Raw genomic sequence first — 23,500 nt, forward strand, 5'->3', positions numbered from 1 at the left:
CCTTCTCCCACCGAAACAGAGACTACTGACGAGAATTTAAATTCACCCCAAAGACTAAAAATTGTCGTGCTGAACAGTAACTGCAATGGGATATATGTGTGTTGCTATAACACAGCAAAACCCTAGACAACTCGGGATCTAGGGTTCTGAGTTTTCTTGGTTGTTTTTTCTATGGTTTTATTTTTCTCCTTTTCCCCAAACACCAGACTATCAGCTCCTACTCTTTCAGCTGTCAGTTTTCCCACCCATCACTCTTGCTTTTACCCTCAAGATCATTTTAAACTATAGCAGGAAAAGAAATCTAATATTTCCTTATCCATTCACTTACCTATGTGGTCAGTAATACTTAAGCCCATTTGATGGGCTAGACACCCTTTTAACAGATGCAGCAGAGAAAACACAGAGTACAAGTGCCCACTGAGACTTTCAGGTTGGGGTGAAGATGGGAGAGAGAGGTCAAGGAGCAAGTGGAAAAAAAAGAAAGAAAGAAATGCCTCTTCTAAGGGCTCCCAAGAATCAGGGCAAGGTGATAGGGAGAAGGGGAGACAGGGAAGATGACCTTGCAGCTGCGACCTCACAAGGTGCCGAGGCCCTAAGGAGGTGGGAAAGGGTGTGGGGTGCCCAGAGTGGGAAAAGATCAAGGACTGGCTAGTAGAGAGAGAGGCAGAAAGGCCTCATCCTAATGAAGAAAGGCCTCACTCTAATGAAAGAAGGCCTCACCCCAATGAAAGAAGGCCTCATCTTAATGAAAGAAGGCCTCACCCGAATGAAAGAAGGTTAGATTTCACCTCAGGTGGAAAGTGAAAACCTTGGAGTAGGGGATGAGGTTGGCCAGGAGACTGATTGGCTGGGATGTGCTTCTTTCTTTCCTCATTCAGTTCTATTTATGGAGAGCCTGGCCCTACGCTGTGTGCCATGGAGACAGTGGTGACCACAATGTTGTCCATGAGATAGATGCTGGCCAGTGGGGAGGGCAGTGAGAAACCAGGTCACATGTGGCCTCATGGGAAGACCACAGGGGCCACTGAGCCCCTTGTTAGGTGGGAAGGGAAGATTTTCTAAAGGGAATGTTATTTTATCTGAGATCAGAAAATGAGAGTTAACTAGGCAAATTAGGAGTGTGGGAGAACAGGAAGGAGAGAAACAGCGTGTTCCAGACAGGGGAAAAGAACACGTGCAACGGCCTGGTTTTAAGAGGATGCATGACGAAGTCAAGAATAGAGGAATTTTTATTTGGCTGGATCAGGAAAGAGGAAGAGAGAAAGCTGGTGGAGACCAGGGGTGGGAAGAGGTCATACTAGCAAGAGACGAGAACGTACATGCAAAAGGCACATCATGCAGGGCTTGACGAGGGGGCCCAATGATCCAACCATCCAAGCTGGGATGCTTCTGAGAGTGAAAGGCAGTGTTTTTTACTAACTAGTCCTTGAAAGCCCACACATATGGAGACTAACCCCTGGGCAAACAGGGATGTATCCCCTTCTAGGTACTAATAGGGAGTTTGCCATTGTGCTAACAACAAGGGGAATGTGATGAAGAAATGCAAACAGGGGAGTCCTCTAAGCAGCTGTGCTTCCCCAGGCCTATCTGCTTCATGTGGAAGCACATGCACTGGAGGTCAGGACCAGCGGGATGGAACTCTGCACCAAGGCTAGAGCTGAGATGCTGGGAGAAGACAATGATGACAGTAACTGTGGAGGACCAGCTAGACTAGAGATGTGGGGGAGACTGGAGATTACTGGGGAGGGAGAGTCAATGGACTTGGGAGACTGAGGAAGGGACCTAAAATGGCTTGTAGGTGTAGGTTTTGGCATCTGGATCCACGGTGGCACCATTCCTGGGATGAGGAGTGCTGAAAGAGAAAGCTGTCTCTGGATACTTCTTCCCCCTCCCTCCTCACCTAATTGCTTTCCCTTCATAGTTAACAGCCAAATCGGTTAAAATTGTGTGCCAAGAGTAAATGGGCTCTGAGTGAGCATTCAAGGAGCCTTATAAAGAGTAAATGGCTTTGCTCCTCTGTAGTAGTCCAAGTAGTGAAAGGATGAGTGAGTTCTGGTGTGAGGTGTGAACATGTATGACAAGGTATAAGTGTATCTGGGAACATACCACTCCCCTGAGTCTCAGGATTTGATCAGTTTCAAATCAACCAAATCAGTTTTAGTCCTATGTTTATTATTGACATTATTTCTTATATCTACCTCTGTTTCACTAATGCTACCCCAAAGCTCCACAAAACTGATATCAAGACAGGGTACCAGGGAAGAAGCCTCAGGAAGAGGGCAGGCTATGTGGTCAACAGGATGCTCATGTGAGGCATGGGTGCTGCTGGGACCCAAGTGGTTGTCACAGGCAAAGAAAAGCATGGGCACTGAAAGCAGGGGGACCAGAGGACAAGGTTTACAAGCAGCAGTCTCAGTCTCCATAGAGTCTCCTTGGTAGGAACTGGGGCACAACTACCAGGTCACTGCCAGGCCACAGTAAGCCAGCTTTTCACTTCATTAGTCTCCTTGGCTAAGTGGCAGAACCAAGGCGTATGGACACCCATCCATATCCATAACCCCCCCACCGACACACACACACACACACACAGAGAGAGCTTTCAGCAGACCTGTCTATGTACAGCCACAGAGAATTCCAAGATAAAGCAACCTTGAGAGATTCCTAGATGGGTAGAAATAAAGGACAAACTAACGATTGTATTAGTCTTCACTTTACACTTCATACAAATAAGCAGTTGTGCCCTTTCTACTAAGATGGCCATCACAGCTCCATAAGGATACATTATCACATAAATGTCCCAACACATCATATTCATTGATACTCTTTCAAAACACAAATCTGAATTAGAATTTACTCTATAGGACAAGACTTTAGAAGAATGACGTGGGGTTGAACCATGCCGCAAAGGTAACTCTACCTGCTCAAATAGTGAAGATAATAGGATAGTATTTGACATCTTCAGATGAGTGAGTATTCATGATATGGTTGAGTACTTACTTACTGATTGTGTATACCTGCATGTGTCTCTTAAACTCTCTCAGCTTCTCCATCTATCCAATCACCCGTCAACTCAGTCGACAAATACATCTGGGCCCAGGACCTCAGGTGTAAAGATTGGAAATGACACTGGTAATAATCATATGAATCCAATAAGAAGTACTTTCTAAATTGCAAAATGCTATATTTACTACTGATATTATTTCTTATCTCTACCTCTATTTACAACATATATCCAAGTCTTCTTGCCTTCCAGTTAAATACTGATGAACAGAGAAATCAGAAATTGGTTAATTGGTAAGCTTATTCAAGGTAGAAAGACAGTCTAAGGAAAGATCCAGCCCAAATCCTCATTTGCCAAAAGAGTTGAAATGAGAAGAGTAAAGGAATATTACCCAATCTAGTCATGCTGTCAACTACCAATTCCCATGTTCACCTTTCAGAAAGATTTTAACCTGATGCTAATGTATGTTATTTATTTAATAACAGACTTCTCCTAGTCTTGTCCACAGTCTAGACCAGGGATTGGCGAACTAAGACTCATGGGCCATATTTTGTCTGCCACCTATTTTTTTAAATAAAGTTTTATTGGAACATAACCATACCCACTGATTTACGCATTACCCATGGCTGCCTTCATGCTACAATTGTAAAGCTGAGTAGTTACAGCAGAAATCATATGGCCCATGAAACCTAGAATATTTACTACCAGGCCCTTAACAAAAAATTTTGCTAACATCTAGGCTCATACAAGGAATTCACAATTAGCACACTATAATGAAGTGGAAATTAATGAAAAATGTTTGTATCATATTAATGGTTTTAATCCAAACAATTTATTGGCACATATTGGCTAATCTTATTAGTTCCCCAATAGTATCCTGGCTATTTTCAAACAAATGAATTTCATCAAATTGATATAAGTATATAGGATAATATAAAAAAGAATTGAGCATAGTTTCTGCACTACATCTTACATAGAAACAGTCCCTAGATCATTTGTGGAGCCTTAAATCTACAAAGCTACTACACAGGAATTGGGAATTACTTTGCATTATGCATCATTTGAATCACTGTGAGACAGCTACATTATAATTTATTTAAATCAGTAAGGTGATATGGATTTAAAATGTAGCTGTATCTCTTACCTGTGCTTATCAAGGGGTAAGCACAAATCAGCTCATGTGCAAAGGAGGAAACCTACCTGGAAATCAGCAGAAGTTATATCCTCACAATCACAGGGAAACAACTGGTATTTACAGACTCACGAAAATCGTTTCTTTTAAATATTTTTGTTAATTCCAATATTAGGAAACTACTTATTTAAAATATTTTATTTATGATTGTGAAAGGATTTGAGTTCATTGTAAAGACATTCTAACAGTGCAAAATATATCAAGTGTACCTCCTGAATCCTTCATCTTCCTTCCCTACCTCTGTTCCTTTATTCTTCCCTCCCTTCTTTCCTCTCCTCCCCTCCCCTCCACTGTCCTTCCCTCCTCTCCTCTCCTTCTGTCTTTCAGCAAACAAAATAGAAGCCATGAACCATACTATTCTGAAATTTATATTTGTTTCTTTATCTAACCATATATGATTATCATTCTTTTGCGGTGATATATATAAACCTACTTTATTCTTATAATTTAGAGTCATATTATGTTAAATTATACTGAATCTAGAATTTATTTACATGTAGGTTGTTCTCAACTTTTTTCTATGTAAGTTATTTTTAATGTCTTTTTAAATGTCATGAGACATTTCTTACTATCTTTTATTAGTTTTGAATTGAATAAAAGCAGGTATCTGTTCTCTCTGCAAACTTCATCTCCCTAGGCGTTTTGGCAGGCAACATGTGCCCACGTGCAGAAGGGCTACTTTCTGCTCATGATTCATAACATACCCCTCACCCCAGTATCACTCACAAACTGTATATTCTATACCTATTAGGCCAGAGGAGGTAGGAAGTTTTAGAATCCAGGGTGCCTCCATTGACAAATCTCAGGCTAAAAGAAAAGTACAGGGGAAAATCCAGCAACTCTGGCGCATACCTTTGTTAGATTATGGAGTTTTAGTGACTTCTGATCCCATAAGAAAAGATCAAAACCGCCAAAGAAGATAAGAGTTACACGGGTTTCTAAGATGGGCTGATTTTGCAACAAATATTCACAAATCAATCTTAAACAGAGCCATGAAATTCAGTGGATTTCAGGACATCTTCATTATAAAATCAGAGAAAAACCGTATCACTCTCTTTCCTCCCTCCCTTCCCCTGCGATCCCCCAAGAGAGACCACAGGAGGTTCATTTTAAGGTCTAATGAATGGTTCAGAAGGTCTGAAGTAGATTAGGATGAGAGTTTACTCATTCAAATTCTATATTTGAACTCCAGGCTCACCCAATTTGTCATGGTTTCTTTTTCCTTAAAGGAAAAAAAAAAGTTAGTTATTTGGTACATAAAACAGCAAAGCAAAACTCTCTCCAGACAGTAAACAATAGCTTTAAAACACAAAACCAAAAACCTAACAGAATTTTAAGACCCCCTTTTCAGGGGTGGTGTGCTGTAGGCTATTTCAAGCAAAATCTCAGGAAATCTATGTTCCAGGACAACTCAGTTTGATTAATGTCAGCACTTTTACCCTAACCTTTTCCTCTGTTTTAAGACTCACCGAGATCCTCTCACTACACCCTCAATATTTTTAAATGGAGTTTATCAAAGGCTGTTATAATTTAAATAATCTACTTCTGACTTCTCAGGGGGTCACCTGAGTATTGTGAAACCTGAATTGGCTGTCAGTGCACAACATCATAATCCCAGCTGTCACCTTCTAGAAGCCTCTTCACACCCTTTCATTGACTTGAAGTAACACTGCAGTGGCCACCAGGGAAACAATCCTAAGATATGAAAGGTATGGACAGGAAAGAATCTTGGGTATTTGGCTGTCATAAGAACTTGTTAGGATGCACATGAATATTTTGATTAAAGAATGAAACACCCCAAAGGATTTGGCACATTCTAGTCAGACTCATTTAACTCTGGACAGAAGACTAGCATCGATGATCACACTGCCAGTTCTATCCATGTTTATACAGAAGGTCATAATTCTCCATCCCCATTACACAACGAATGTGAGAAAATGGCCTCAAAGCTCCATTCAGGATGTTTAGACAGAATGAGACAGTGAGAACTGCCAACCCTAGACTCAGATAATTTCACCCACAATCTCATTCTGATGGCCCTGATTATATTACAATGTAATGAGTTTGATGCTTTTGTTTCAAATGTTTTGTGGATGTTCTAGCGATGAGAAAAAAACCTTTTTTCAACCACAATCTGCTCCCAGGTGGCTTCTCTACTCAAATTCATTCATTCATTCATACTTCCATGGAACATCTATCTCACAGGCACTGTCATGGTTGCCCAGAATATTTTCCTTCTGAAAAACCAGGCAAGTCTGCCCAGCAAAGGCCTGCCTCTCAGCCATGGGTATAGGCACCTGAACTGGGCTGCTGACTAGGCTGCCCCACCCCTTGAGATTCAATCATGGCTCCAGAATGGGCACCTGATTTAGCAGAACCAATCAGAGTTCACAGAAGACACCTAGAGGAGATAGCTGGGGAGAGGGGATGACTCCTGACATCCAGTTTGTAAGGTTTTGGGTGCAGATTTTTCCACCCCAGGAATTTGGTGCTAGGGAAGCTGATGTAAATTTCCATTTTGCTTTTCATGAATGAGGTACTCTCTGCCACATGCAATTAAGTAAGTCCTAATGAACATGACCTAACAGTAAATTTATGGTAAAAATGGAAACTGGTTTAAAGTTTCATGTAATGAAGCTCAGCATTATTTAAACATATCCCCAGATACTAATGAAAAAATAAATGCTTTGTCATCTGAGCTTTTCTCCAAATAAAAAGACCCATAAAGTAAGAATATCAAAACTTCCTGCCATTAGAAAGTGAACCACAATCAGTACTTCTTTTGTATAACTAAAGCAACCTAACACACATTATATAACTGTTCACATTAATTTCATAAAGCTTCTCTTCAAGAATTCCTCACCTACTTCAGATTTTTTTAAATTATACTTTCTATTTTGAAGTAATCATAGATCCACACGTAACTGTAAGAAATAATAAAGAGGCCAAGTGTGGTGGCTCACACCTGTAATCCCAGCACTTTGGGAGGTGGAGACAGTAGGATCACTTGAGCCCAGGAGGTCAAGACCAACCTGAGCAACACAGCAAGACCCCATGTCTTACAAATAAAATAATACTTTCTTTGTGTGTAGATTCTTTGAGATTTTCTACATACACAATCATGTTATCTGAAAATAGGAAGTTTTACTTATTCCTTTGTAACCCATATGCCTTTTACTTCTTTTCCTGGCCTGACTAAAACTTATACTTTGTCAAATGTCAGTGTGGACATCCTTACCTGTTCCTGATCTTAAGAGGAAAACCTTTCAAACTTTCATTGTTAAGTTTCATGTTACCTGTAGGTTTCTGTAGATGGTTTCTATCAATTTGGAGAAGTTACTTCCCATTCCCAGTGCACTGAGTAGTTTTGCATTTTAAAAATTATAAATGGGTTTTTTTATCAAATGCTTTTTCTGAGTCAATTAATATGATCATATGAGTTATCATTTTCAGCCTGATATAGCAGATTACATTGATTGATTCGAGATGGATGTTACATTGGCTTTGCATATCTAAAATAATCCTACTTGGAGGTGGCATATTACTGTTTATATACATCATTGAGTTTGAAGTGCTACAATTTTGTTGAGGATTCTTGCATGTAAGTTCCTGAGAAATATTGTTCTTTTTCTGCACTATCTTTGGTTTGTCAGGGAAATGCTAGCCTCATAAAATGAGCTGGGGTGATTTCTTTATTCTTCTATTTTTCTGGAAGAGATTGTGTAAAATTGACATGAATTCTTCTTTAAATGTTTGGTAGAATTCTCCAGTGAAAGCATCTAGACCCGAAAATGTTTTTTTTTTTTATGGGGAGAGGGGGCTTTTAAATTATCAGTTCAATTTCTTTAATGGTTGTAGGATTATTCCAGCTATCTACTTCATCTTGGTTAAATTTTGGTAGTTTGCGGCTTTGAGAATTTGATCAATTTTTTTCTAAGTCGTTAATTCATGAGTGTAAAGTTGTTTATAATAGTATTTTATTATCCTTTGAATGACTGTAGGTTCAGTAGTGGCATATTTTGTCTCATTCCTGATATTGGTAATTTGTCTTCTCTATTTATTTTTACTTTTTAAATTTGTTTTTTGAGACAGAGTCTTGCTCTGTCGCCAGGCTGGAATGCAGTGGCCCCATCTCAGCTTACTGCAACCTCTGCCTCCCAGGTTCAAGCGATTCTTCTGCCTCAACCTCCTGAGTAGCTGGGACTATAGGCACGCACCACCACACCCAGTTAATTTCTGCATTTTCAGTAGAGACGGGGTTTCACAATGTTGGCCAGGATGGTCTCTAACTCCTGACCTCAGGTGATCCGCCTGCCTCGCCCTCAAAAAGTGCTGGGATTACAGGCTTGAGCCACTGTGCCTGCCCCTCTCTTTTTATTTTTATCAGTTTTGGTAGAGGTTTATCAGTTTTACTGATTTATTTTTAAAGAACCAGCTTTTGGTGTCACTGATTTTTCTCAACTGTTTTCCTATTTCAATTTAGTTGACTTTGGCTCTTTATGATTTTCTCCCTTCTGCTTGCTTTAGTTTTATTTTGCAAGATTTTTTCTAATTTCTTGAGGTAGAAACTCCAAACATCAGAGAACTTAAATATGTAAGTATATAGTGCTACAAATTTCTCCCCAACACTGCTATAGCTTTGTTCCACCTCTTTTGATATGTAGTCTTTGTTTTCATTCAGATTTATATTTTTTAAAAATTTCTTTTAAGACTTCTTCTTTGACCCAAGTATTTTTTTAGTAGTATACTGTTTAATTTCTAAGTGTTTGGGGATTTTTCTGCTGTCTTTCTGTTATGAATTTCCTGTTGTACTCCATTTTCATCAAAAATTATATTCTACAATTTTAAACATTTAATTTTAAGGTTTCTATTATGACTCAGGATATGTTTTATCTTGCTTAATGTTCCATGGGTCCTTGAGAGGAACATGTATTCTGCTGTTATTTAGATAGAGTGCTCTATAAATGTCATTTCAATCTCACTGGTTGATGGTGCTGTTCAGTTCTTCTATATCCTTGCTGACTTTTTGTACAGTAGCCTATCAATTGGTGACTGTGGAATGTACAAGTCTCAACTATAATTGTAAATCTGTCTATTTCTATCCTTAGCTCTAACAGTTTCTGCTTTGTGTATTTTGAAACTGTATTTTGGTCCAAACACACTTAAGATTGTAATGTTTTTCTATGGGAGTGATCCTTTTATCATTATGAAATATCCCTTTCTTTGTCTCTAGTAATTTTCTTTGCCCTGAAGAAGACTTTATACGATATTAATATGATCACTCCTACTTTAAAATTAATGCTAGCACTGTACATATTTTCCCCATTTTTTTACTTTCAACATATCTGTCATTGTATTTCAAGTGAGTTTCTTTTCTTTTTTTTTTTTTTTTGAGATGGATCTCACTCTATTGCCCAGGCTGGAGTGCAGTGGTGCAATCTTAGCTCACTGCAACCTCCACCTCCCAGGTACAAGCGATTTTCCTGCCTCAGCCTGCCAAGTAGCTGGGACTACAGGCATGTGCCACCATGTCCAGCTAATTTTTTGTATTTTTAGGAGAGACAGGATTTCACCATGACTGCCAGGATGGTCTCGATCTCCTGACCTCGTGTTTCACCCACCTCGGCCTCCCAAAGTGCTGAGATTACAGGCATGAGTCACTGCGCCCGGCCTCAGGTGAGTTTCTTTCTTATAGTCATCATATGGTCATATGGTTGGATCATGTTTGTTTGAGTTTTTTTTTTTTTTTTTGAGACGGAGTCTCGCTCTGTCGCCCAGGCTGGAGTGCAGTGGCGTGATCTCGGCTCACTGCAAGCTCCGCCTCCCGGGTTTACGCCATTCTCCTGCCTCAGCCTCCCGAGTAGCTGGGACTACAGGCTCCCACCACCTTGCCCGGCTAGTTTTTTGTATTTTTTGGTAGAGACGAGGTTTCACCGTGTAGGCCAGGATGGGCTCGATCTCCTGACCTTGTGATCCACCCGTCTCGGCCCCCCAAAGTGCTGGGATTACAGGCTTGAGCCATTGCGCCCAGCCTGTTTGAGTTTTTTTAATCCACTCAAACAATCTCTGCCTTTACATTGGTGGTCTTCAGAACACTTAAATTTCAGGTGATATGTTTTGGTTGTGTCTCACCCAAATCTCATCCTGAATTTGAGCTCCCATAATCCCCACATGTCATTGGAGGGACCCAGTGGGAGTTAATTGAATCATGAAGGCGAGTTTTTCCCATGCTGTTCTCATGATACTGAACAAATCTCATGAGATCTGATAGTTTTATAAAGGGCAGTTCCTCTGCACATGCTCTCTTGCCTGCCGCCATGTAAGACGTGCCTTTGCTCTTTCTTTGCTTTCTGCCATGATTGTGAGGCCTCCCCAGCTATGTGGAACTTGGGCCCATTAAATCTCTTTTTCTTTATAAATTAACCAGTCTCAGGTATGTCTTTATTAACAGAGTGGGAACAGACTAATACATAAGGTGATTAATGATATATTAAAACTTGAGTCTACCAATTTATTTTTTTCCTATTCATCCTCTTTCTAATTCCTCTGTTTCTCATTTCTTACCTTCATATGAGTTGCTTTTTAAGAATAACTCTCTGTATTGTTTTCTTAGTGATTGCTCTAGGTATTAAGATAAATATATGTAATTTATTACTGTCTACTCATATCAGTATTTACCATTTCCACTGAAGTATAGAAGCCTTCTATTTAGGTCCCCCTACCCTTCACACTTTTAAAATATAATTGTCTTAAGTATTCCACCCATAAACATTGGATATCACACGAGATGGTATTACAGTTTTGCTTCAACTATCAAACATAATTTAAGAATTGCCTAACAATTAGGATACTCTAATTGTAATTTTCTTACTCATTCCAATGTTCTTCTCTCCTTTCTGATTTTCCAAGCTTTCTTTTCTTATTTCCTTTCTGTTTAGAGAATTCCCTTTAGACATTATTTAAGGGTACGTTTTACAAGCAACAGTTTTACAGTTTTACTTCCATTGAGAATGCCTTTTTTTCTCCTTCATTCCTGACAAATATTTTCACTAGATATAGAATCCTGGGTTGGCAGTTCTTTTCTTTCAGTATTTGAAAAATGCTATGCTACTTACCTCTTGTCTTCATGATTTCATATGAGAAATCTATGTAATTCAAATTCGTGTTCCATATAAGCAATGTGTCCTTTCTCTCTGGCTGTTTCAATATTTTTTTCTTGTCTAATTATATTTTTGATGTGTCTTGGCATGGATTTACATAGGTTTATTTTATTTGGAGTTTGCATAACCTCTTAAATATGTATGCTTATGCCTTTCACCCAGTTTGGGGGAGTTTCCAGACAATACATCTTTAAATACCTCTTCAGTACCATTCTCTCTCCTCTGACTTCGATGTAATTAATGTTACATCTTTTGTTGTTGTCCCTCAAGTCCCTGAGACTGTTCATTTTTTTCCAGTCTATTTTCTCTCTGTTGTTCAAATTGGGCAACTTCTATTGATCTGTCCTGAAATTCACTGATTTTATCTGCTGTCATCTTCACTTTATTGAGCTGATCACTGAGCTTTTATTTGGTGGTTGTATTTCTCAGTTCAATAATTTCCATTTGGCTCTATTTTATAACTTCTATTTCTTTGGGAGATTTTCTACTGTTTTATTTGTTGCAAGAGAATTCCTAATTGCTTGTTAAAACAATTTTGTAATTCCAACATCCAATTCATGTAAATACTGGCTTATGTTGATTGTTTTTTCTCATTCATGTTGTGATTTTCCTGGTTCTTGGCATTTTAATTGCATTCTGGGCATTATGGATTTTATATTACAAGACTCTGGATCCGATTTCATCTTTTCTCTTAGCAGTCATTCTAGGTGGGAGAAGGACCAAGGCAGTATGCGTGGGGCAAAAGATCAACTTCTAAATTGGCCCCACTGAAACCATGTAGGATTGGTTGTTCCATTGATGTTCAGCTGGAGTAGAAAAAGTGTTGTCACAAAGATTTTCTGTGGTCCTTTGGCTAGAAGGAACAAGATTTTCTGGGACTTTTTTTTTTTTTTTTTTAATCTGTGCCTATTGTTGGTCCAGGTGAGAAGATTCTGGAATGCTCTATTCAGGATATATGGGAGTCAAACAGGAAAATCAAGGAACTTCCCTTTTGTCTTTAAGACCCAAAGCCCCTAGACATTTCATTTTCTCCTTTTCAAGTCTTCTTATACAGATTAAGCATTTTTAATCCAAAAATCCAAGATCCAAATATGAAGTTCTCCAAAATCTGAAACTTTTTGAGCACCAATATAATGCTCAAAGGTCATACCCAAAGGAAATGCTCATTGGAGCATTCTGGATTTCAGACTTTCAGATTAGGGATGCTCAACCAGTAAGAATAATGCAAATATTCCAAAATCTGAAAAATCAGAAACACTTCTAGTCCCAACCATTTTAGATAAGGAATACTCAACCTATACTTGTTTGTTGCGTTATGTCTAGGGCTTCTTAGTTATAAAGGTGAGGACCTCATTGGAATATGGTTACTCCATATTGGCAGAATAAGAAGTCCAGATTAGTTTTTAAATTCAAAAGTATTCCAGTCTTCAATATCCATAAATTCAAGGACAATTTAAGATAATTTCTTAGCCCATTTCCTCTAATGATTTTTTTTCATTCATAAAACTTCCTATTTCCAAAGAGCATACTGTCCTTTGTTCCTCTGGGAAGCAATCTGAAGGAAGGCTTTGATCATTTAAGTGCCTGTTCTGTTTAACACTGCAAGCACCAGGATTGAACACCTATTTGAGGCTCTGGAGGATATTACAATATTACAATATTGGAATAGGGATGAGATCTTCACCTACACAATGGTCAAACAACGGGAAATTCTCTAGAAAAGTGTGGCTATAGACTTAAGTCACTTTTCCTACCTTAGCCTAGACAATAACCATGAATGAGCATTCTCAGGTTACACTTGTTCTTTGAACTTCAATGTACTTGGTTCCTCCCTCCTAAATATAAAGCTTATCATGGTGCTTCTTCCCCCTCAAACTGAAGTCCAGCTATTAACTCTAGTATATTTTTTACTTTATACTTTGTGTTCCAACTGGAATGAATTTCTCCCAATCCTCTGCTGTTCACTTCCTCAAAGATACCCAAATTAAGTGCTTCTACTACCTGCATCTAAGATAGCATCAATACAGTACGAGCCAGGGGATTTTCTCCAGCACATAGAATGTGCCTCACAAAAGCCTACCCTGGCCATTGCCCCCAGCTACCTCATGCAGGTCTGCTCTCCAGGGGAAGAGCAGCTCTGTGTATCAGGTACAGAAAATCAACATGGCAATGGCAGCTGTGAGTCCCAGAAGCTGTGACATGGCTGCAGCCACAGCTATACCTTCAAGGGAAATTTTCAACTGGCCCTGCAGTGGTGGTATAGTGGTGGTTGCTGTAGCTGTACCAACAAATTTAAAGGTAGCTAAAGGGAAACAGGATTTATTTTACAGAAATCTACTTTAGAAATTTTCCTAGGATACTCCAAAACTGGAGGAGAAAACCTCTATCCCACTGTGTAAGATTCTCTTTTAACATATCTTCCTTTTGTTCCACAATATTGATGGAACAGGAAATGCTCGGCACATTGAGGATACAATAGGGAGCAGACGGCATTCCTATCCTTGTAAGGCTTACCTTTAATAGCAGGCAAGTTACCCCAACAGTTATCCCAATGACCATTTAACCAACTGTGAGAAGGACAAGGGAAATAACAAGTGGGTTCCATTTTCTTTGAAATCTCAGCAAGAGCCATATTCTTTTAAGAGTGTCAAAGTAAGCATCAAGCACACCATAGCATTGTGTTTATTAGAGTACAAGGACAAAAAGTGGATGCAATTGTTTCAGAACTAGTAAGCCTCTGAATTCAATGTAATTATTTTAGTGCCATGATTTTCTTTGTGCCTCTTAATAAATATTCTACACATGGGGGCTCCAAGGGCCTCAATGAAAAGGCAGTGCATTTGATAAGACAGATTGATTGTAAAACAATCACTATGAGGGAGTCAGGGGTGTACCATGACTGGAATGCTCCCCGCAGCTGCCCCTACCTCTTTGTTTGTCCTGTCGGCTTGCACCAAAGTTCCATTCAGGCAAGGTTCCACATAGTGAAGCTCCTCATTATACTGCAAAGGAAAACAGTCAAGAAGGAACACTTAATTAAGGAATTGAAGGGTACTTCTTAATAATTTAAGGATATACGCACCCAAAAAAGCAGCACAATCACAGGCTATATTTATTCACATAAGGTAAACTCTCTCATGGGTGTCCCTCTAGACAACTATGATTATGTGCTACAGACAGACTTTATTCTTTTCTTGTTTGAAGGAGAAACTTCTAGAGCACATGCTGGTAGATGGCAGGGTTCAGGGTGCACCCTGTTAACTGACGATTCTTTGGGGTTGCCTCCAAACACTGGCAGTTCCCTGAGCATGGCTAACAGCCCATGGTCCTGGTGGGAGCTGAAGAGCACCCCAGAGTTGCGTGGATACAGCTCCAGCTACTGTCTTTGGGTTCATGGAATCAACAGACACATGTGTGGCTTACACATGAGTGGGGACAGAATAAGCCTTGATGTTCCCTGGTCACTCTGCAAGGGTATGTGGGTGCTGATCAGGGCACTGTCCATGCACAATTTCCCAAACATTGCCAACACCAGCCCTCCCATCACTTCAATCCCAGAATATCCAGAATAGGACCTCCCCACATTTTTTTGCCCAAAGCTCACAACCAGGTAGCAAAAATGTGAGTAGTCTCATCTTAATTTCTCTCAGCAAGCCTGCTTCTCTGCCCTGCAAGGAGGCTGGTCCTTACACATTTGATCATGTTGCCTCCTGTCAATCCCATTTACAGCTCCCACTGCTGTGCAGATGAATGTTCCCAGGGCTTTGCAAGGCTCTGGACCCTTGGTCCTGCTGACACTCTAGCATCTTTACTCATCAGCCTTCCCCTAAAACTTGTCCTGGCCAGCCATTATTCCCCTGCTGTCCTCTGACATGTCTCTTCTTTTCCTTCAGGCCCTCCAATGCTGGGACCCCTGCTTTGAGCTATCACTCTGGCACCTCTTCTCTCTGGCTGACTCCTGTTCATCTCCTAGGTCAGATTATTCCCACCTCCTCTGGGAAGCAGCCTCTGGTGCAGGCTAGGCACCGGGTTACGTCCCTCTTCTATATATTCCCTGTAAATTCTAATTATCTGTTGGCCGGATTCCCCACCACAAAGTGGAATGACACCATTAGGGCCCATGCCTGGTCCTTCAGTGTATTTTCTGCAACAAGCACAGGGCTGGACCCACAGTAGGTGCTTGAGGACCATGTGATTGATGACAGTGTCATGGTATACCTACTTTAGCAGTCAGAGAGGCCCAGAGCTCCTGAAGAAGAGAACAGAACCATCTCTCCCAGACCCAGCTAACTCTTGAGCAATGTTGGCCTAGGGAGTTTGCGCTTTAAAACTAAAGTCAGCGAGGACCATGCAGGGCTGTGAGCAAGGGAGTGAGTGAAATAAAGAGATGAGCTTGAGAAATCCCTCTGGATACACTGCAGGGACAGGTCGAAGAGGGGCTAGACCTAACGCTGCTCAAGAACAACTGGGATGCATCAGGTTTCCCATGGAGAGAGCCTCACTGAGCAAGCAGGAGTGGTGATCATACTGACCTTGGCAATTAACTGTTATTGAGCACTTACTGCATCCAGGCAGCAGGTAAACTTCATCTGTAGGTTATCTTAGCATCATTTGGCAAGCACCTCCAATCACTCTCTCTTTACAGGTGGGGAAACTGAGGCACAGCAAAAATGATCGACTTGCCCCCAAAGACACCAGAGAGTAAGTGAGGAGTGGTGGAGTCCAGATTCAAACCCAGGAAGTCTGACCTCACAGCCACTGAAAACAGGACTTCAATGCCCCCAACTTATCCTCTCCGGCCCCCAAACCTCCAGATCTCCCCATCAGTCAGGCTTGTGCCCTCTCTTTCATCTTTGCTTTTAGTCATATAAAAAGCATTTGAAAAAATACCCAATGGTTTGAGGGCTTAAATATCCTCTAACGAGGCATGGAGAAAAAAATATATTTATGACGTTACCCATTGAGAAATGGAAGTATGACTTTTAGTCAACAAACAGAACATCATCTCAGGATCCAAGAAGCAACTGCACAGTTCACTATGAAGGAAAACTCCTCCAGAGCTCTCAATCTCTGTTGGACTGACCCTGGAAGTTGCTGAGAAAACAGCCATTCCCTTCCTTCTCCTTCACTTCCCTTGCTGACTCATTTGGTTTAGGGTGACAGCACACTGATTTCTAAGGCCTGAACCACAAAGGGTCTTAGCCAGCCACAGCCATCCAGTTCCCCTCTGTTGGACACAACCTCTCACAGCCTGCCTTGCAGTTAGGGGCAAATGACCATGACATAAGGGAAAGTTTAATGGGCAGATTCAATGAAATGTTTTCCTGACGTTAAGGGAAAACTCGTCTATACCCACTCTTTTCTTCCTGCTTGGGATGCTATTGTGGAGGTGCTGCAGCCATTTTGCAACTATGAGGTTACAAGACAAAGAATGGAATGCAAAGCCCAAGGAAGACGGAGAAGGAAGATGGAGCCCGTGTGGGCCCCCGAAGATAACACTGAGCTACTGTGCAAAAGCTGCAGCCACCCTCCTCCAGGTTTCTTACATGACATTATCAGATGCTTGTATGCTGAACCAACCTTTCCTCACCTGTTCTGTAACCTAGAGCCCAAAACTTTCCTAACTGAGGTTCCCACCGTGGTTTTACTTCCTCTCATTCTTCCATTTTGAAGGTAAATTGAATCACTTCATTGACATTCTACCTAATACACACTCTCAAAGTTGATTCCAGGGGTTGTACAGTTTGAGGTGGGAGTCAGGTCACTTGGGTCCAAGTCCTGTCTCTACCATGTACTCACTGTGTGGCCTTTGGGAAGTTGCTAAGCCACTCTGATCCCAGAATCTTATGCATAAGAAGATACTAATTCACCTTCTAGTCTCCCTCTGGGGGCCCCTGCAGAAACTGAGTGAGGCAACAGACCTGAAACTGCCTTGCTAATATAAAAGTCTATACTTGTGGGGGCTCCAGAGGGGATTTAAAAGTCAAGAAGACCAAGGAGTTCTTGACCTCATCAGGGAGGTACATGTGCAGTAATCAAAACCATGCTTGCCATCACTGTGTGTGCTATGGCCTCAGTGGAGGAATCCACTCTTCTGAATCCCAGCCAGCTTGTTAGTGGCATCATCCAAGCTTGCAGTTGACTAATTTCCCTTGACTGCATCAGGATAAAGCTATGCCGAGCAATCTGGTCTGTATCACCAGAGGGAGCCGGGCTCAGCCATGTGTGTAAGGGAACTGCACACCAGACAGCTGTACCAAGGAGGCCTGCTGGCTGTGCATGCTCCTCTCACTACCCAACAGCTCCTTCCAAGGGGGACCCCAAGGATGCCCTGTACACGGAACTGCTTCCAGACTCCTCACAGTCCTTTATTTGGAAATCTTTCAGCTTCTGCATTTTTATGTATGTTCTCTAGATTTCTATTTTGTGAAACGATGATGTGGAAGGGCCATATATATTTACAACTCAAGATTTGGTCACCTCTTGCCCTAAGACACAACAGCCTTATAAATAGCTCTCCTTGATCCCTAATGAAATAATCTGATATCAATAGTCTAAGGAAGAAAAGGATACAATGTACATAGATGCCATTTCCTTCTACAATTTGCTTTTACTCCCCTGCACTACCAGGATTGAACCCTAAAGAAGTACTTAACCTTTCCCCTTCCTGCCCAAGTGGTTAGTCCTTCTTGCAAATTTCTGGGAAATGGGAAGAGTCTCTTAGGGAGAGAGGAGTGGGCCCAGGCTGCCCTGGAAATGGGTCCAGTCCAGCCCACCAAGCACATGGTGAGGAAATGGACACACGGCTTTCACCCTTTAAAGAGCTTAGAAGCTGCCACACAGCACACAGGGACTCGGACGCTGTAGGCTTTCTTCTCCCTGCTTCCTTCCTGGTTGGCTTTCCTTTTCTGATTCTCACAAGGGTAGAACAGTAGAGCTAAAGCAACTGAGGCAGGCAGGCCTGGGTTCAAATCCTGACTCTGCCACATGCTTGCTGGGGGACCTTGGCCTCAGCTTTTGTGCTGGGGAAACAGGAATTCTAACTGCACCTCTCTCATGAGCTCACTGTGAGGATGAAATAATAGTCAACACAGAACCTGGCACATAAGAATGAGAAAGGCATCTAGGCGCACAGGCACAAATGCACAAAAAAGAAAGAAAACATATGTGTGAGTGTGATGTGTGCTACATAGAGGGAAAGGCCAACAGATAACACTCTGCACTCAGAGCTGGAGCTTGCTATGAAGGAAGAAGGTGATGTCAGTGATGCAAAGTGACCCTCTCTTTGGAACAGGGACATGTGTCCTTGGCCTTCTCTGGAGAGCAGGGATCTGCATTTGTTGGGGATAAGATGCCATGTCATCAGGCACATGTCACTGTCTACGTACCCAAGACAAGCCCATGATGTCTGGCCACACACTGTCCCACTCTTAGCCACCCTCTGAATCTTCCTGGGGACCGGGGTCTTTGGCAGACAGGGAGCCAAGATGGTACAGCCAGCTTACTGGCAAATCCCCATGTAGGAATGCATCTGCCACAGAACTCTTCATGTTTTTATTTGCTCACTGAATTTACCCTAAGCACCTACTGTGTGCTGGGGACATAAAACACTGGCTAAGTTTGCTCATGACCATCATTGTAGAGTGACAATCGTTTTTTCTTACTTTTCTTAGTAAAAGAGTATGTTCATTCCATCAGAACATGAGGTCTGTTTTTCCTTTTGTTTGTTTTTGTTTGTTTGTTTTTGAGATGGGGGTCTCATTCAGGTATCACCCAGGCTGGAGTGCAGTGGTGTGATCACAGCTCACTGCAGCCTCCACCTCCCAGGGTCAAGCAATCCTCCTGACTCAGCCTCCCAAATAGCTCAGACCACAGGCACATGCCACCCCATCCAGCTAGTTTTTTTTATTATTATTTGCAGAGAGAAGGTCTCCCTATGTTGCCCAGGCTGGTCTCAAACTCCGGGCTCAAGCAATCCTCCTGCCTCAGCCTCCCAAAGTACTAGGATTACAGGCATGAGCCACTGCACCTGGCCCTGGCTTTCCTTTTTATGATAAATAGTGCTTATCTGTGATGCTGCAACAGTCCCTCCAAAAATAACAACAGGTCTGAGACAAACCCACAATCTTCCTCAGGTATTAGACTACATCCCACAACTCTTGCTGAGGAAACTGTCCCTTTGTCTCCATTCAACCTCCAAACTCTCCACTCTGAAGGCAAGGGACACATTACATGCCTCTTTCCTTTTGCTCAGTGTCTGTGCGCATTCCCTACATCTCCCCTTTTACAGACACAGCAAAGTGATCAATGAGAATCTTAATGATGATCTAAAATAGGAAAGGCAACTTTCATTAAATGAAGGGCCAGAATGTTTTGCAGAAGGATCTAAAAGCAATGCAAATGGGCTAGACCCTCTCACCAAGGTTCATAGGAGCTTCCAAATTAGTGTAAAATTTCAGCATACATTGGCTCAGGTGAATCACAGCCCAAAAGCCAGAGAGCCAAGGACAACTGACTTTGGGCTCTGGATAATAGTGAGGAATCCACCTAATGTCAGAAACTGAACTTGACAGATGAAAGCAATTTCGCTTTCAGGACTAACAGAAGGTTATCAGTCGCCTAGAGAAGAGGATGAGGAAAGAACCTCCCTAAGCAGGGAGCGGCTTTAGGGAGCATCTCAACACCCTGCCCTGAAGCTGAGACTCATTTTTGTGTCTCTCCACTGCCTCCATGGGTTGTCCCAATTCCTCCACCTGGCTGACCAGACTGGTTCGATCTGGCTTGTCTCTCTCCATCCAGTCTCATTCATTTCACCGTCACTCACCAGATCCACTCGCCTCCACATTCACCTGCACTCCCATGTGATCCAGACACACCGAGAGCTCCTTCCTGGGGGTTGGGGTGGGGTCTTACACCTGCAAATGGCACTTTCTTTCTCAGTTATTGACTCCTTCCTCCTTTTCTCCCTGCTCTGTCCCACCACGTTTGCCTATGTCTGACTAGCCTACTTATCTTCAAGTGTCCACTCAGTCACTACTTCTTCTGATAAGCCACCACAGAGCCCCAGGCGGCATATACCCCAGCTGTAGACACCCAGTCCCCCAACTACTCCCTCTCCAAGACTGCACTGGCCACACTGGGTTGTGAGACCTGCTTCCCAGTAGCCCCCACACAAGGATCACATACAGAAAACCTAAATCTATGAGAGCAGACACCTTGTCTGAAGTCAGCCCCAATGCTTAATGCAGAGCACTCAGTACTATTTGTTGAATGAATCAATAGAACAAAGAAACAAAAAGGTGAAATTGCAGAGATTTTGCCTTTTGGACGTTGTGGTATGTGCCTGTGGTCCGAGCTATTTGGGAGGCTGAGTCAGGAGGATTGCTTGACCCTGGAAGGTGGAGGCTGCAGTGAGCTGCGATCACACCACTGCACTCCAGCCTGGGTGACACCTGAATGAGACCCCCATCTCAACAACAAACAAACAAAAGGAAAAAGAGACCTTATGTTCCGATGGAATGAACATACTCTTTTACTAAGAAAAGTAAGAATGCCTGATGGAAAGGACTAGGAACAAAGCCAGAAAAAAAAAAAATTGGCACAGAAACAAAAAATGAGATGAGAATCTCTACCCCTTTCAAAAAACAGGTAAATAAACAAAAAGTAAAGGTAGTAAGTGGTTATGTTTTAAAGAATCCAAAGTTCGGCAAAAAAAAAAAAAACAAAAAAACCCATAGAATTAAATGCTGCCATGCTCATGTAATGCAAGAAACTGATGCAGAATTGCTGGGACTCCATTAAATATTTTTATAGTTTTACTGGTGCACTTTTGATTAAATAACCTTTGAATGAAAATGTGTAGGGATTATGTAATAAAGCAGATGAAAACACAACATTTTTACCAACACAAGCCATCCTAGGGATCTTTTGCATTACAAAAGCATCTTATGTAATTTGAAACACAACTGGACACAATTAGTAGTACAGAACAAATGAGCACTGAAAGAAAATACTATCCTCATACTTTTAATACGGAATCGATTACTTTAAAAAGCAAATCCACAGCAGACAAAGCATTGGAGAAACCATTCTAAAGAAAATCTGCAAATTAAAACCAGGGCATCAGAAAGTTCTTGCTTGAACTAACAAATGATGCTCTTCTTAATTCAAGTCTGCACAAATACGGGCTACAGGAGGCATTTAAATTGATTTAACAAAATCTGCCCAGTTAATACTGTGTTCATTTAAGGCATGGCTTGAGCTTCTGTAAAGTCATTTTTCAAATTTCAGCATTGGACAGAATTAGCACCCTCATTTTTATGATAATATTGTTAATTTAATGCATGGCTTGAAGTTAGACTTCAAAGTGAATCAGAAAAATATGTCTTTTCTCTTGTCAGAGACATCTCTCTTCATGCACCAGTGGTTTGACCTTAAAATTTTAACTTCAACTGCACAAAATTACTCTCATATTTCAACTATTCTTTCATAATTCAATCAGTTAGTTTGTCCATTTTAGATAGATCTTGCAATACCTTGCCCGTGAAAGCTAAAACAAGTTTTAACATTATCTTTTTACGTTTATACTCTGGATAGATCAAGATCAGAAACTTTTCAGTATAATATTAAACATGCAGTTCACAATGAACTTAATAAAACAGGCAAAACCCAAAGACAAACTTCAGTGGCCAAGGGAAGTCTTTCCCATTATTTAAATCTCTTTCCTCCGTCCTCCATTATGGCACTGAAAAATCAAGTGGCAATGATGAATTAGATTTGCACAAACAAAAACCTACAGTACACGAGGGCTTCCAGCACTGAAAATATTGTATTCTTTACTCTTCCTCTAAAACACTGAGCTATCTCCACAAACGTCTACCCGGCAAGCAAAGGAGGGCTGACAGTGTAATGGAGGGTGAAATGATAATGTCCTCTTTCGTAAATGGAATCCAGCCGACGACAACAATACACTCACACAGATTTGCAGGGCATTCTGGACGGCGTTTCAAATACCTCATCCCACTGCACTTTAAGAACCTGCAGTTGGGTTGCCCTTTACACAGGAGACAAGTGACCATTTTAAACAGACTGAGGGAAAACCTACACCATACTACCAGAGCAATTATGTCAGGGCAGAAACAGGAGGAGGTGATGGAGGGAAAAAAAAAAAAGAATTCAACAAGGCAAAATTCGCAGAACACACTTAGGATTGGGAGAGACAATTCAAGGGAATGCAAATGAAAATTTGCCAGCTATGAATCTCCTATTAATTAGAAGCCTCAAACTGTTGGTAAGTGTGTAAACATTATGCCCTGCTTGGTAGACATTCCGGTAGGTGCCTGTATGCACACCCTTTGGTGCAGCAATTTCACTTCTAGGTTTTATTCAATAGAAGCACACCCAACCTTGCAAAAATATATGCATTCCATTCAGTGCATTGCACGCGTTGCCCTCACTGTAGCACTTCTGAGTAAAAAATATGATGGAATGCTCTGTTATTCAAATACATTTGATTGAAATAAGCGTTGCTGAATATTCTGTAAAATATGAATCTATTTTTGTGAAAAGACAGTGTGCTCATATACACAGAAACATTTAGGATATGTGCCAAATGAAAGAGAAATGAGAACATTACTGAATTGTTTAAAATTTTTACATATGTTGCCTGCATTAAAAAGCAATGAATCTATAAATATTACTGTTAATTAATGGTTCTTTTATGACCTTGGCCTTCTAATATAAACTCACTAACATATCTGATACATTCTCTTATCCATTAGAGGAACAAAGTTCATGATTTTACTATAAAGGCTTCAAATAAAGAAGTTCAGAATGTCTTTCTAGTTGTTGAAATAATTATGTAAATAGTGTTGAAGCTGATTATTTATATTGAAAATTAACAAACAGATGTACAGTGAGGGTTAATGGGATCTTTAATGGGTTTCTTTATATAAAGGGACAATTTGGGGCAAAAATTTTTTTTCCTAACTGTTCTATAATAACTGGCATGTCTACTTTTAATTATCTTAATCACCCTCTCTTCTTTATTGAGTTGACACTGTTTGTATATCTTAATGAACTTACATAGTTTATTTCAATCGATTGGTTTTGTTAACAGAACAATAAATCCTGACTGATAAAGAATGC

General features: G+C 41.0%; 1 protein-coding gene across 1 annotated transcript in view; it reads right to left on the reverse strand.

Annotated features, from left to right (window-relative positions):
- Nucleotides 1–23,500, reverse strand: part of CACNA2D3 (calcium voltage-gated channel auxiliary subunit alpha2delta 3) — a 958,661-nt gene that overhangs the window by 485,042 nt on the left and 450,119 nt on the right. Inside the window, exon 9 of the mRNA XM_023189561.2 lies at nt 14,281–14,355. Within this exon, the coding sequence (XP_023045329.1) occupies nt 14,281–14,355 (75 nt within the window). The remainder of the gene's footprint in view (nt 1–14,280; nt 14,356–23,500) is intronic.

The sequence above is a fragment of the Piliocolobus tephrosceles genome, chromosome 2 (genome assembly GCF_002776525.5).
Source record: "Piliocolobus tephrosceles isolate RC106 chromosome 2, ASM277652v3, whole genome shotgun sequence".
NCBI classification, from domain to species: domain Eukaryota; kingdom Metazoa; phylum Chordata; class Mammalia; order Primates; family Cercopithecidae; genus Piliocolobus; species Piliocolobus tephrosceles.